Source organism: Lepidochelys kempii, chromosome 13 (assembly GCF_965140285.1).
Source record: "Lepidochelys kempii isolate rLepKem1 chromosome 13, rLepKem1.hap1, whole genome shotgun sequence".
Taxonomy (NCBI): domain Eukaryota; kingdom Metazoa; phylum Chordata; order Testudines; family Cheloniidae; genus Lepidochelys; species Lepidochelys kempii.
In genome coordinates this window covers 1,293,067-1,308,818 of record NC_136392.1, presented here as the reverse complement: position 1 = coordinate 1,308,818, position 15,752 = coordinate 1,293,067, and the positions used below count along the sequence as shown (strand labels likewise).

Sequence of the window (15,752 nt, the reverse complement as noted above, 5' to 3'; positions counted from 1 at the left end):
AGGGTTTGGGGGTTTTTTGGCAGATAATAACTGGGAAATCAGAGGACAGGAGCACTGTATCTAATTCCTATATAAAAGAGACTTAAATAAATATTAGACCCACTCAGTTCTAATACTAACATGTTCTCTCATCTTGTGTCAAGTCACTGAAGGGACACTGGTTAGGTTCAACATTTTAATGTATATGTATCTATTTGTTACTAACTCTTGAATACAACAATTGAAACAATTGTAGAAAAATCTAGAGGACTTTCGATTACTATTTTGCAGTTCACCCAAGCATGGAATAGATCATTTAATTTTGGAAATATCCTGCTAGGGCAAGCCCCCATGAGTTTATACTGCATCTGCCTGGGGCTCAAGGGGAGTTACCTCACTACAAATTTAGACTAGAAATGAACCTTAAACAGGAATGAAACTGACACTTTCAAGTCACTTTCACAGTATTGCCAACCCCACATGTTCAATAATCATGAGATTGCCTTTAAAATCCTGAGATGATGTAAATATACCAGATGTGGGGTTCTTTTCATTTGCCTTCTGCTTTTTGAGCCTGTAGGGTGCCCTGGGGTCACAATTTGAAGCTTTCTCCACAGTCACGAGGGCTAGAAACTTCATTTTTCTTTATGAATGAAGGCAGAAATCATCACAGATCCATTTGACTCCAGGAGCTGGGCCTTTAAGGAAACCAATAATTATCATGAGACTCATGACTAAAACATGAGAGCTGGCAACACTGCTTTCCCTTCTGTTAAAAGGCTCGTTACATAAGATCATCAGAACGGCCAGACTGGGTCAGACCAAAGGCCAACCTAGCCCCGTGTCCTGTCTGCCGACCGCGGCCAATGCCAGGTGCCCCAGAGGGAATGAACAGAACAGGGAATCATCAAGTGATCCATCCCCTGTCCCCCATTCCCAGCTTCTAGCAAACAGAGGCTCGGGACACCATCCCTGCCCATCCTGGCTAATAGACATTCATGGACCTGTCCTCCAGGAACTTATCTAGTTCGTTTTGGAACCCTGGTATAATCTTGGCCTTCACAACATCCTCTGGCAACAAGTTCCACAGGTCGACTGTGCGCTGTGTGAAGACATACTTCCTTTTGTTTATTTTAAGGCTGCTGTCTATTAATTTAATTTGGTGACCCCCTGTCACGGAGTGTGGGGGAGTCCAGGCCCTGCACCCCTCTTCCTGGGCTTCACTGAGACTCTCAACCAGCCAGTAAAACAGAAGGTTTATTGGACAACAGGAACACAGTCCAAAACAGAGCTTGTGGGCACACCCAGGACCCCTCAGTCAAGTCCTTCTGGGGGAGCAGGGAGCTTAGACCCCAGCCCTGGGGTTCCCTGTGTTCCTCCACCCAGCCCCAAACTGAAACTAAATCCCCCCAGCAGGTTCCCTTCTGCAGCCTCTGTTCACATTCCTGGGCAGAGGTGTTACCTCCCCCTCCCCCTCCTGGCTCAGGTGACAGGCTCTCAGGTCTCCCCTCCCCAGGACACATTCCCAGGTCAACACTCCCCCCTCCCTGCTGCATGGCATCCTCACACCCCCTAGTTCTTGTGTTATGAGAAGGAGTAAATAACACTTCCTTATTTACTTTCTCCACACCTGTCATGATTTTATAGACCTCTATCATATCCCCCCCTTAGTCGTCTCTTTTCCAAGCTGAAAAGTCCCAGTCTTATTAATCTCTCCTAATTCAGAAGCCATTCCATACCCCTAATCAATTTTGTTGCCCTTTTCTGAACCTTTTCCAATTCCAATATATCTTTTTGGAGATGGGGAGACCACATCTGCACGCAGTATTCAAGATGGGGGTGTACCATGGATTTATATAGAGGCAATATGATATTTTCTGTCCTATCATCTATCCTGGTCTTAATGATTTGCAACATTCTGTTCACTTTTGTGACGGCTGCTGCACATTGAGTGGATGTTTTCAGAGAACTCTCCGCAGTGACTCCAAGATCTCGTTCTCGAGTGGTAACAGCTAATTTAGACCCCATCATTTGATATGTGTAGTTGGGATGATGTTTTCCAATGTGCCTTATTTTGCATTTATCAACATTGAATTTCATCTGCCATTTTGTTGCCCAGTCACCCATATAGTTGAAATCCCCCATTATTATTATTGAGTATTTTATTTTAATAGCCTCTCTAATCTCCCTGAGCATTTCACAATCACTATCACCATCCTGGTCAGGTGGTCGGTAATATATCCCTACCACTATATTCTTCTTCTTAGGGCATGGAGTTATTATCCATAGAGATTCTGTGGTACAGTTTGGTTCATTTAAGATTTTTATTTCATTTGATTCTATGCTCTCTTTCACATATAGTGCCACTCTCGCACCAGCACGACCTGTTCTGCCCTTCTGATATATTTTGTACCCTGGTATTACTGTGTCCCATTGATTATCCTCATTCCATCAAGTTTCTGTGATGCCAATTATGTCAATAGCCTCATTTAATATGAGGCACTCTAGTTCACCCATCTTATTGTTTAGACTTCTAGCATTTGTATATAAGCCCTTTAAAAACATATCACTTTTTAGCTGTCTGCCATTACATGATGTAATTGAATGCGACTTTTTTTCATTTGACTGTTTCTCATCAGATCCTACCTGTATTTTATCATCTTCCATCCTCTCCTCCTCACTAGGACATAGAGAATCTCCATTATTAGATCCTCCCTTAAGGGATGTCTCTCACCGAAGGCTCTTCAACACAACACTACAGTGACTGAGTTGCAGTTCTCACAGGAGAATATTTGAAACCAAACACCAAGAAAATTCTGCTTTTTAAAGTTGAGAAAGAATTGAATCTTCTGAGGTCTATCAGGGCCACGGCAGGCAGGAAAGGAAAATATGCAGGCACAGGAGCTCTGGGCAGCTCTTCTTCTTGAAAGAAAGTTGGCGGGTTAAATCTTCTAGTGCTTAATCCAGGAAAACTTTTGTTGCCATCGGTGCCTCCACTCACAGATGTTAACAAGTGCTCAATAACTATACACTTCGTCCTTAAATATCTGAGCCATCTTATCGAGAGTTGCACATCGTATATGCATTGGCTCAGGGACTGGATTTTTTGGCATATTCTGAACAGTGCTGAGCACACCGATGGTGCTCAGTGAATAATACAAATCATGACAATAATTGTCAGCTTTATGGACTCTGTGGATGCAGTTTCTGTTCTTTGTTCTGGAATTGGCCTGGGTACAATTGAAACCCAAAGAAATTGAGGCATAAACACATCGGATACCTTATATGACACTTTCTCATTCCTTCCTTTTCTCAAACTCAGGACAAAAAATGACTGAACAAAATGGTTTTCAGTTAAAATGTAAAATTGCCCAATAGCCATTGTTGTACAGCCCAGCCTCAGGCCAAACCTGCCACCCCTGGGGAGTTAAGTCATCTCCTCTCATCTGACTCTCATTCTCCAGCTTTCCTGATCTCTGTGCTGCTTTTCATGCTGTCAGCCATGACCTCCTTCCTAGCTGCCTGGGACCGTGTGCTGGAGTCTCCGAGAACTGGCCAGCTTGGTTTTGCTCCCAACTATCAGAGTCCTCTCTTTTTGCACCATACAGCAGAGAGAGTGGCTGGTCTTCTGGACAGGGAGCTGGCCCTGAGAGACCTGGGTTCTGCTCCCCCCAGGAACTTCCTGTCTGACCCCACACCAGTGCCTTAAGGACAGAGTTTCAAAACCTTTTACACACCCAAAGATGCAGCTAGGTGTCTAGTGGGGTTTACAAAACACCAAACCTTCTCGGCACTTGGCTGTATTTTTTATGAGATGGGGGGACCTGGGGGGGCATTGCCACCCAACCGTAGATGTTGATAGTGGGAGGAGGGTGCAATTTAAAGCTTAGGCTTCCCCCCGAAGAGCTTGAGTCATGCCCCACCTCCCCTTACCCTCAGTCTTCCGGCTGCAGCCCCCGCTGCTGGCTGCTACTTTGGTGGCAGCTGCCACTTCCACTGCTTCATGTTCCTAGAAGCCGAGCGCTTGGGGATCTTCTTCCTCTTGTTGGTACTGAGGCCCTGCAGGAAAAGCTGCTGCTCTTTGTAGAGAAGCAGCAGGTCTGGGCATTGCCCGATGGCAGGGGAGGCCATAGCCAGTGAGCCGCCAGCCAGCCCCAGCCTTGCCAGCAGCTCTGAGCAGCTGGAGGGTGGCCCGGAGTGCAGGGTGGTCGTCAAACCTCAGCCTGGCTGAACAAAGGGGTGGGGGGCAAGGGGAAATGGAGCAGAGGAGACAGGGCATGAAGCAGCTACCCTGTCCCCAGCACCACTTCCAGGTTTGCAAACGTAGCTGCAGTGGGAGTCACCCTGTAAAAAACCCCACAGGGGCAAGTTAAATCAAAATAGGTCTTTTATCTTGGACTAGTACCTGAGCGAGCCAGTCAGCAATCCCAGCCCCACTGCACTAGGGATGTAAAAACACTTCTTTAAAGACACATTCCCTGCCCCACCATGCTTATATCCCAGGCCCAGATCCTGCCAGTGATGGGGCACATGTGTAGCAGGGCACCCTGTGTAACTGTACGGCAAAGTGAATGCATTGGCCTCCCGGTGGGGCTGCTGCTCCCAGCATCCCTCGGTGTGACGCCCTCGAGAACAGACGCTGCTGAGCAGCGGGAGAGTTTTCAGGGTGTGGCTGACATGGGACGGCCAACCCCCGCCCTCACGCCAGGGCTGAACAGCTGAGCTTAGTGCCCCGAACACTCCGCAGCCACCATCACAGCCCCGGGGCTGCAGCAGAGCTGAACAGCGCTTGAGACTTCCCTGACCCACCCACCCAGGCAAGGCAATGGCTGGTGGAGCCCGAGAGCCCTGTCCTGGCCCTCACCAGGAGCCCGAGCTCTCCTACGACACCCCTGCTACCTGCCCACCGCCCATGCCTCAGCACATGAGCACACAGGGAGTCAACAGGAAACCCACGGGCTGGAGTGGGGAGGCCCAATCCTGCCCAAGCCCCTGGAGACAGAGTGATTTCCAGCCATGGCTTCCAATGCCCCCCCCGGCTGGGGGCTCCTGTGCATTAGCCACCCCCGGCCCTGATAAAATCCCCCCCCCCCGGGTCCCTGTGGAAGACCCAAACAAACACCAGGGCAGGCGCCCAGCCCCACGGGCCAGCGGTGACCCCACGGCGGGCCCAGCCCTGCAAGTCTCAGGCAGGCGCAGAATTTGCCTCCCTCAGAATGCGCGGCCCCATTGGCCTGGCGGGAGCCCCCCACGCACAGAGTCAAACTACGCCTAGGATCATCCGGGGGAGGATCAGTCAGGATGTTCCTGCTGGGACACTTGGGGGTAGGGGGGCTCTGGTCTGAGTTCCCAGGAGTCTGGGCTGGAGTCCTCGTGCTCCTGAGAACAGACACGTGCGGAATGTGCCAGACCCTCTTCTCCTGACGCACACTCTGCTCCCCGCTCCTGGTCCATTTTCTCCACCAGTCACTCGGGCCGTTTCACCAGGAGCTGTTCCTCACTGGGCCTCACACTCCTCCCCAGCCGGCCAGGGGATCAGCTCACCCTGGGCCGCAGCTCGGAGCAGGGTCAAAACATCGACCAAAGGGGCCTGACATTTAGCAGCAGCTAGAGACTCTCCCCTGCAGAGTGCAGCTGGCCTGTGGAATCCCCGCTGAAGAGCCCCGTTGGGCGTCAGGCGTTGTGGCTGGATCTGCCAGGGCAGGACTGTTCTCTGATTGCTAATGACAGCAGGATGGGGGCAGGGACGCTATCTCAGGGCTTCCGTCCTAACGACATCCCAGTGGCAGGAACAAAGAGAGAGAGAATCCTGATTCCCAGGTACCCCATGGCCACTGCCCCCCGGTCACTCCCCCCAGCCGCCCACCACTGCCACGCATGGCATTCGGCGCCAGCCCTTTAGCCAAACACAATCCCTGGGCTCACAGCCTGGGGAGGGAAATGGTCTGGCCTGTGCCCTGCAGGAGGTCGGACTTGATGAGCTAATGGCCCCTCTGGCCTGACACTCTGTGGCTCTGTCCACACTTGGAGCCAGGGCCGTGAGTCCCACACTAGCTCTCATCCAGCTCGTGCACTCAACAGGGAGTGTAGCCGGAGTCAGCGGCGAGCAGGGCATGGGTTAGGCATCCCGAGTATGGACGAACCCCAGGGGTATGTCCTCCAGGCAGTTCGCCTCATGCCGCCACCCACCATGGCCCCGCTGCCCCGGCGACATTCCCGTTCTTAGCTCACTAGCTGGATGAGAGCATGTCTGCCGGAGCTGGCAATTCCCCCTGAGCTCCAAGGGTGGACATAGCCTGTGAATCTGTGAGCTGCCCATCCAGGCACCAGCCCACCCCACAGGGACAGTTATCCTTGCTTGCGGGGTGAGCAGAACATGGTGGGACCCCCCTGAGCTGCTCCTGCCACCCTCTCTGGGGGAGCCCCATCCCACACGGCGCAGGCAACATCTCCCCACATACAGCTTTGGGCTCTCCGCCTTCCAAGGCGATTTCTCAACAGCCCGGCCCTGCCCAGAGGGACAGGACAGGCCCTCAGGGCTACGGCACAAGTTCTCCTGTGAAATGGAGTCAGGAGGAAGTTAGGTCCCTGTTGCTCAGCTGCAAGCCAGCCCCTCCCTCTCCCACCCAGCCCCGCCTGCGCCAGGGTTTAAATCCCAGCCCGGCTCAGCCCTAGGCACTCAGACCCAGCTCCCGGCAGCACCATGAAGTCAGGGGCCATCGTCCTCCTCCTGGGGCTCCTGGCCGTCTGGGCCCAGCTGCCGCCTGCGGCTGCTCAAGGTGAGTAGAGAGAGCAGCTCAGGTCAGCGGAGAGGAGCCTCCTGCCAGCCCAGCCCAGGCCATGGTGGCAGCGTCCCCTCCTGTCCTGCTCTGTTCATAGGTACGACGGGAGCCTGCCCTGGGCAAGCAGCTGGTACTCCTGGCCTTGGCCCCGCGAGTGCAGCTGGGAGGAGAAGGGCTCAGGGCAGGGCTCTGTTGCCATTGGGCTCTGTGACTCTCCTCTCCCAGAAGCCGGCAGGCGCCCCACCTCCTCGGTGGGGCCAGGTGAGTCCTGCTGGCTGCATGCGGCATGCGGGGTTTGGCGAGCAGGTCTCCTCACCCGTTCCAGGCTCAGCAGCAGGCTGGGGCCCTCGACCAGGGTGAAGGGACGAGCGGGCACCGGAGTCCGCATAGCGGCGGGAAGCTCTGGGTACCAGGTCTCTAAGTGCGGAGCAGGAAGCCTGCAGGCAGGGGCCTGTCCTAGGCAGCAGCTATGCAGCGAGGCGGAGACAGAGTCAGGGCAGCTTTAGGACGATACTGCCTGACTGCCGTGTGCCTATTCTGCATTGCAGTGCGACCTGGAGACTGCCCCAACATCCGAGGCCCAGGGATCTGTGTGGAGAGATGCCGGGGGGACGATTCCTGTCCTCCAGGACGAAAGTGCTGCAGCAATGGGTGTGGCCACGTCTGCATGACACCAATAACCCGACCGCGAGGTGAGGTCAGACCCAGGTTCACGTCAGACTCTGCCCTGGACTCGGACACTCCCAGCACCTTGGGGGGATGAGCAGGGAGGAGAGGTTGGGGTCACTCAGGGAAGGGACAGGACCGCAGCCCCATTAACCAGCCCTGGATGATCCCGCTGCCCCCAGCCACCGGCCTCAGAGTCTCTACTCAGACTGGATGGGGTGGTTTCTTTCCTCTCCCCTATGGTGAGCTCCCAGCTCACGAGGCCGGGGGCAGGCGGCAGGGTATCTCTTCATCCCTAGCCCGACCCACTTCCCTCCCACTCACACCCTGGCTCACACCCACCCTGCGTCCTCACGTGGAGCGGGTAGGGTTGAGCTGGTGTCTCCAGGGGGTGTGACTGCCAGGAGATTGTTCTGTGCTGCAGGGAGACCCGGCGTTTGTCCAAGGCCAGCTGGCATCAGCATTTGTGTGGAATTGTGCAGTTCTGATGCGCAGTGCCGCAGGAGGCAGAAGTGCTGCAGCAACGGATGTGGCCACGTCTGCACGACAGTAATGTGAGGTAGGATTAGGGGAATCGCTTTGCTCGGAGCCCTGCCCCAGGCTCGGACACTGGGGATGTTCCAATCACAGGACCCCACAACTCCACCTCCAGGGCTAATGGACAATGGGAGGAGTCGGGATCACTCATTGAGAAACCAGGACCTGCCAATTTGCCCAGGGCTGGGTGTCTTAGCTGAAGCCAGAAGTGGATTCCTCTCTCCTGGCTGGGCCCATCTGTGGGCAGTTACAGGCTGTAGCCTTGGCCGGGGCGTTCCTAGAGAGACCAGCTGGACTCCACTTGCACCAGCTCTGGGTTCCCCGGGCCGGCAGCTGCTCGCGCTCTCGTGGTGACCCTGGAATTCAGAGCATCTCTAGGGAGCAGCAGTGCAGAGCAGAGATGAGACGCAGGGCCCAGGCACAGTGAGCCCGTCACTCAGCACCTCCGGTGACAAGCTTGAACGGGGGGCACCTTAGGAGTTTTCCGAGGGGCTGGTTAGATTTTTTAAAGCTGAAATCTAACAAACTAGGCTTGCCAATAGGGTCCGTGTGATGGGGGATAGTCGCACAGGCTCTAGTAGGAGAACACCCTTTTAGGGAGTCCAGGGAGCTTACTAATTTAAATTCACCATTTAACTTGGGCAGGATTTCTCACACCAAGGCACTGAGTTATTCTTAACCGTCCGACAGACTGGCACCAGTTCGCCATCGACAGCTCACCAATCACGTGCGGGCACAAAGCTCTGGGCCTGGGCTGAACACAAATACAGTCGTGCAAGCAATTGTCAGAGCGTAGGCTTGAGGCTCAACAAGTGCACCAAAGAACAATGCAAATCACTGAGATTTCTTGTTGCACTGACACATGACTGCCAGTTCGGTAGGGTCTAACACACTCATCGCCCGGCCAGTGTTTCTCCGCGGACTAAGGAGGCACTTCTCTTTCAGGCATTTTGAAGAGTGTGGTCCCTGCTATTAGAATGAATGGGTCCAAAAGGGGCGAGTTTAGAATATCAAAAGCAATTGCTTAAAGCTATGGTTCAAATCTCTTAGGCCCGTTTGCTTGGTGCGCTTGCATACAGCATTAGTTAACATCTATCACAGGTTACCTGCGGTCTCACTAGGGAGCATAGACTTCAGGCTTGTCTGCATGTGAGCCGCTGCAGCGTTTCAGCTCAGACGCTACCTACACCGAGGGCAGGGGTCTCCCACAGGGCAGGGAATCCACCACCCCGCGAGGCCGTGGCTAGGTCGAGGGAGGAATTCTCCCAGTGACCTGGCGCTGTCTGCACCGCGGTTAGGTCACTTTACGCTGCTCAGGGGTGCGGGTTTTTCACACCCGGAGTGACAGAGCAGGGTCAATTTGACTTTTGAGTGCAGCCCAGGCTTTAGCAAGAAACCTGCAGTTCTGATATTAGGGGAAACACAACCTAAATCTCACTTCTTATTCTCTTAACCCGGGGCTGGGAGAAGAGTCCTTCCCACACAGCTGCTCCTGGCAGCTGTTGGTCCCACTCGGGCTTCTGCAGCTACTTCCTGAGCCCAGTGGCGACCTCAGCTTAACATACCCTGACTCCAGGGCTTGTTGGGGGAGGGGAAGCCAGGCCCCCTCTGATGGCTAGTGCCCACTTGCCATCTGGGTGATCAGATTTCAGCTCTCCAGTTCTCTGCTGCTTCCCTCTGTACCCACTAGATGACTCTGGTGTAGAACAGATTTATTCAGTCACTTTCATAGAATCATAGAATATCAGGGTTGGAAGGGACCTCAGGAGGTTATCTAGTCCAACCCCCTGCTCAAAGTAGGACCAATCCCCAGCTAAATCAACCCAGCCAGGGCTTTGTCAAGCCTGACCTTAAAAACCTCTAAGGAAGGAGATTCCACCACCTCCCTAGATAACCCATTTCAGTGTTTCACCACCCTCCTAGTGAACATTTTTTTCCTAATATCCAACCTAAACCTCCCCCACTGCAACTTGAGACCATTACTCCTCGTTCTGTCATCTGCCACCACTGAGAACAGTCTAGATTCATCCTCTCTGGAACCCCCTTTCAGGTAGTTGAAAGCAGCTATCAAATCCCCCCTCATTCTTCTCTTCCGCAGACTAAACAATCCCAGTTCCCTCAGCCTCTCCTCATAAGTCATGTGTTCCAGTCCCCTAATCATTTTTGTTGCCCTCCGCTGGACTCTTTCCAATTTTTCCACATCCTTCTTGTAGGTTGGGGCCCAAAACTGGACACAGTACTCCAAATGAGGCCTCACCAATGTCAAATAGAGGGGAACAATCACATCCCTCGATCTGCTGGCAATGCCCCTACTTATACAGCCCAAAATGCCACTGGCCTTCTTGACAACAAGGGCACACTGCTGACTCATATCCAGCTTCTCATCCACTGTCACCCCTAGGTCCTTTTCCGCAGAACTGCTGCCTAGCCATTCGGTCCCTAGTCTGTACCGGTGCATGGGATTCTTCCGTCCTAAGTGCAGGACTCTGCACTTGTCCTTGTTGAACCTCATCAGATTTCCTTTGGCCCAATCCTCTAATTTGTCTAGGGCCCTCTGTATCCTATCCCTACCCTCCAGCATATCTACCGCTTCTCCCAGTTTAGTGTCATCTGCAAACTTGCTGAGGGTGCAATCCACGCCATCCTCCAGATAATTAATGAAGATATTGAACAAAACCGGCCCCAGGACTGACCCTTGGGGCACTCCGCTTGATATTGGCTGTCAACTAGACATGGAGCCATTGATCACTACCCGTTGAACCCGACAATCTAGCCAGCTTTCTATCCACCTTATAGTCCATTCATCCAGCCCATACTTCTTTAACTTGCTGGCAAAAATACTGTGGGAGACCGTGTCAAAAGCTTTGCTAAAGTCAAGGAATAACACGTCCACTGCTTTCCCCTCATCCACAGAGCCAGTTGTCTCGTCATATATCTTTCTCAGCAGAGGCTTTTGAGGTTTGGTTCATTTCAAGGGCCGTAGTTCAGAATTAGCTCATGTTATTCATTGAAATTTCCCCCCTTTTAAGCAATTTATTTTAATAATTCAAAGTTGTACCCTGGTTTGGTGATTAGATTGTTCAGGTTCCTTCTCGAGCTATCCAGTGCCTCTGCCTTCGAGAGTGCAGCCGTCCTCTACCATGAAAACAAGCAAAATCCATTAACATCTTGTAAATGTGGTGGATACACTCCAGATGTTGTTTGAGTGCAGACTTGCCTTTCACAATTTTGGGCTTACAATAGAACAAGAGACAATCTACAGAGAAAGAAAAGGAGGACTTGTGGCACCTTAGAGACTAACCAATTTATTTGAGCATGAGCTTTCGTGAGCTACAGCTCACTTCACTGGATGCAGCTGTAGCTCACAAAAGCTCATGCTCAAATAAATGGGTTGGTCTCTAAGGTGCCACAAGTCCTCCTGTTCTTTTTACGGATATAGACTAACACGGCTGCTACTCTGAAATGTACAGAGAGAGAGTTTGATTCACAGGGCAGAGAGGTGTGCAGTATCTGGGACAATACAGCTTAGCCTGTTAGATGTGATTTAGAAGGAAAACAGTTGTCTTGTTTATAATCTGGGGAGAAAGCAGGTGGCTTGGGTTTCTGGGGAGCCCAGGCAGCGAATCCCCAGAGGAACGCCACTGAACGCACACTTTGTCATGTCTCCTAGCTCAGTCCTGCGGGATGGTCGGATGCTGCAGTAGTGGACGCGGAACGGAGCAGAACACAGCGTGGGGGCCGGGGCCATTATATAGAACTCAGGCTCATTCAAGTCTCTAACTCATGTCCCCTCCTTCTCTCCAGGGCTTGTGTTCCCTCCCCAGGCCTGTGAGTGCTGGTGCCCTGGGATCCACCTGTTACAAGGGCTGGGGAAGATGCTCCTTGGCCCAGTCGCTCTTCCATTCTGGTAGCTTATCTCCCAAGCACCCCCTGCCCGCCATTAACTGTTTCGGGGGTGCCCTCCTGAGGGACTGCTTTGTGTCCTGAATTTGGGGCCCCTGGCCAGGGAGCCAGGGGCTGTTCCTGCAGCCTTGGGGTGTGTTCCTCTCTGGCCAGCTCAGGCCACTGTGTTTTGCAAAGAACCTTTTCTCTCTTAATAAACGTGTGATTCATTAACCCACCTCTGCTTTATCCCCCGCAGCTTGCAGCCTGGGCTGGTGCCCCGCGCACTTCTCGCAGCTCCCAGGACCCCCATCATGAGACCCCCGGCTGGGCCAGGCCAGGCCTGCGCTGATGTTCCTGTTTGGAGCCACAGCTCTCAAAGGGAGAAAATTCACTCAGAGAGCAACGTGCTCCAGGGCTGACCCGATCTGAGACCAGCCCCAGGGCCCCCAGAGCTAACCCAGGGCTCAGTCCAACCCCAGTCCCTTGTAGAACAACATGCCTCTCTCTCACCCTCCTGCTCGTTCTAGGGCACAGCAGCAAAGGTGCAGCTCCAGCACGCCCCCTTGTGGCAGACGTAGCAACGCAGCAACTCTGTCTCAGTTTCCCCCACGGCCCTTTGACCTGCCCGGCGTCGGAGTCCCTGGCCCTCTGGCCAGGCCACTCCACAGGGGTCAGTCCCATCCAGGGCCACAGCATCATTTACCCAAGTTCAGCAGAAATGACAAAACAACCAAACCTTTGGCCGGTCACCACCTGATGGCAGGGGGCCGCCGCCGTTGCAGACCGCCCGGCTGTCTAGCCTCAGTTGGCCCCACAGCCCAGGGGCTGGCACGCTCCACCCCTCACCCAAGGGCTCAGGCAGGCTCCAGCTCACTCTGCTCCATGCCCCTTCCTCCTCCCACCCGTGGGCTTCCTCCGATTTTAAATGCTGAACCCAGGCCTAACCTCCCCCCCCGTACACCCACAGAGGAGCACCTGAACCCCTGGCTTCCAGTTAACCCCTTCCAGACCAGGACAGAGTTATATACCCCCTTACAGGCACCCAGCAATAGGGTATCTGGGTGCCCATACAAAGAGAAACCCCTGCAAGCAGCTGGCAGTTAAGCGAACCATGCGCTATGTTCTAAAGACCAAGCCATTCCGCGCCAACGTGCTCACTCCTCCAGCTGGGCATGAAGGGACTTCAGTCGCTCTGTCTACCCCCCCACCCCACCCCCGCCACCGGGCAGCATGCAACAGTGCCTCCTACTTGGGCCCCGGAACGGCAGTCCAGGCTGGCTGGCATACTGACGGGGTAGCACGCAAGTGAACTGCCAGCTGACGCTAAACGTGGGGAGCTGCAAGCCCCAGCGGGGAGGGCAGGAGAGAAGCAGGAAACATGGGTGGGACCTGGACAAATGCAGCTAATGCATCCGGGGAAAATAATGCCAACGGCAAACCTGTAACGGGAGGGAGTATGGAGAGCAAACCTGGCCTGCAGCACTGGACGGGCGAGCGCATGGTGCTGGGGTATCAGCCTCAGGACGCTTGCCCAGAGGATTCCCTTCAGGGATGGGTCCAGGCTCATTCGCTGGTGTCCTGCATAGGCCAGTCAGACTCCCCCTCCCCCAGCCAGAGACACCCCGGCCAGCAGCCTCCTGCCTGCTCTCTGCCTCTGAACACAGCCCCGCCCGAGAGGCAATACGGGGCTTCCACAAATGCTTAGCAGCCACAGGCATTGCCACAGCCATCCCAATGCCAGGCCAGGGGCTGCCAGGAGCCCGCCGCCTGGCAGAGAAGCATCTTCCCTCTCATTCAGCGCATGGGGCTGCTAAATAGGCTTTGGTGCTTGGTCTGAAGAACCAGCCCAGACGCAGCAGGTCCCAGTGTCCTGGCAATGCCAGAGGGAATGAGCAAGTCCAGCTGTGGGGTCAAATCCCCCAGGCTCCAGAAGCCCTGTCAGCCTGGAGGAGATGTCCCCTCACCTGACCGACAGCCTCAGGGCCCAGCAAGACCCTGAGTGGCCCCTCCAGAGCCACCCAACCCATGTGCTGAGTCTGGTGCAGGGGTCGAGCTCCTCTATCAGTCCCTGAGCCACCTGTGGCTCACACCAAACAGCTCAGGTGCAGGGAAGGGTTATAAAGATGTTTGCATCTCATTACCACTCAGCTGGCTTGGAGGGGAGTGGGACGGGCGAGCCAATTTAACAGCCTTGTCTTGCCCATAGAGCAGGGGGCCGGGCGTCCTGGAGTGCCTGGGTTCTACTCTCTGCTCTGCTCTGCTCTGACTCACTCGAGAGCCTTGGGCAAGACCCTTCCCCTCTGAGAGTCTCAGTTTCCCCGAGAGAATGTTCCATGCCAGGGTGACTGTTTGCCTAGTGCACTGGCCATGGCAGGTGCCACCCCGGTGCAATGGCTCCACATCTCCTCGTTAGTGCTCAAAAGGAGCTTTGAACATGAGAAGAGCTAATTACTAACGAGGCCTGTGCTCAGTCAGCCATTGCTATCTCAGTGCGGGGACGGCTGGGCTCGGTGCAGAGCGACTCTCCTCACAGGCTGTACTGTGCCTGGAACACGACGGGTCACTGCCTTGGCACAGCACACAGCTGCTCCTGAGCCTGTGGCCAGCCCTGCCCCTCAGTGCCAGCATCCACCCTTCACGCTGCAAGGGGCATTGGGATGCCCTCACCCCCAGCACAGCCACCTCCTCTCTGGGTGCTGCCGAGCCAGCCCTGCCAGAGACGACTCACCCATACGAACATCAGAACGGCCAGACTGGGTCAGCCAAAGGCCCATCTAGCCCAGTGTCCTGTCTGCCAACCGCAGCCAGGGCCAGGTGCCCCAGAGGGAATGAATAGAACAGGGAATCATCAAGTGATCCATCCCCTGTGGCCCATTCCCAGCTTCTGGCAAACAGAGGTAGGGACACCATCCCTGCCCATCCTGGCTAATAGTCATTGATGGACCTGTCCTCCAGGAACTTATCTAGTTCGTTTTGGAACCCTGGTATAATCTTGGCCTTCACAACATCCTCTGGCAAGGAGTTTCACAAGATGACTGTGCGTTGTGTGAAAAAATACTTCCTTTGGTTTGTTTTACACTTGCTGCCTGTTAATTTCATTTGGTGACCCCTAGTTCTTGTGTTATGAGAAGGAGTAAATAACACTTCCTTATTTACTTTCTCCGCCCCAGTCAAGATTTTATAGACCTCTATCATCTCCTCCCTGAGTCATCTCTTTACCAAGCTGAAAAGTCCCAGTTTTATTAATCTCTCCTCATGCGGAAGCCGTTCCACACCCCTAATCAATTTTGTTGCCCTTTTCTGAACCTTTTCCAATTCCAATATCTCTTTTTTGAGATGGGGCGACCACATCAGCACACAGTATTCAAGATGTGGCGTACCATGGATTTAAAGAGAGGCAACATGATATTTTCTGTCTTATTATCTATCCCTTTTCTTAATGATTCCCAGCATTCTGTTCAGTTTTTTGACTGCCGCTGCACATTGAGTGGATGTTTTTAGAGAACTCTCCACAATGACGCCAAGATCTCGTTCTCGAGTGGTAACAGCTAATTTAGACCCCATCATTTTATATGTATAGGTGGGATAATGTTTTCCAAAGTGCATTACTTTGCATTTATCAGCACTGAATTTCATCTGCCATTCTGTTGCCCAGTCGCCCAGTTTTGTGAGGTCCCTTTGTAGCTCTTTGCAGTCTGCCTGGGACTTAGCTACCTTGAGTAGTTTTGTACCATTGGTAACAAAACGCAGAGCCCTTGGCAATGCTGCAGATCGGAGACAGTTGCATCCAGCAGCAGAGGCCCTGGGCAGTGGCTTGGCCACGGTTCGCTAGCACGCCCCTGCCACATGTGCGTGGGGAGTTCGCACAGGCTGAGGGAGACTTTCACGTGGCTGCCACTTGGC

The 15,752-nt window shown here is 53.7% G+C and overlaps 1 protein-coding gene across 1 annotated transcript; it reads left to right on the top strand.

Annotated features, from left to right (window-relative positions):
• Positions 1–6,659: 6,659 nt before the first annotated feature.
• On the top strand, positions 6,660–12,080 carry LOC140897323 (WAP four-disulfide core domain protein 18). The gene is made up of 4 exons (XM_073309802.1): positions 6,660–6,758; positions 7,310–7,453; positions 7,852–7,986; positions 11,769–12,080. Exons 1-3 carry the CDS (start codon positions 6,683–6,685, stop codon positions 7,983–7,985), a joined length of 354 nt encoding a protein of 117 aa, XP_073165903.1. The 5' UTR covers positions 6,660–6,682; the 3' UTR covers position 7,986; positions 11,769–12,080.
• Positions 12,081–15,752: the final 3,672 nt, after the last annotated feature.

Coding starts and splice junctions, on each gene's coding strand:
- LOC140897323 (XM_073309802.1), top strand. CDS start 6,683: ATGAAGTCAGGGGCCATCGTCCTCCTCCTGGGGCTCCTGGCCGTCTGG. Junction 6,759..7,309: donor GCCGCCTGCGGCTGCTCAAG/GTGAGTAGAGAG, acceptor TCTGCATTGCAG/TGCGACCTGGAGACTGCCCC. Junction 7,454..7,851: donor ACCAATAACCCGACCGCGAG/GTGAGGTCAGAC, acceptor TCTGTGCTGCAG/GGAGACCCGGCGTTTGTCCA.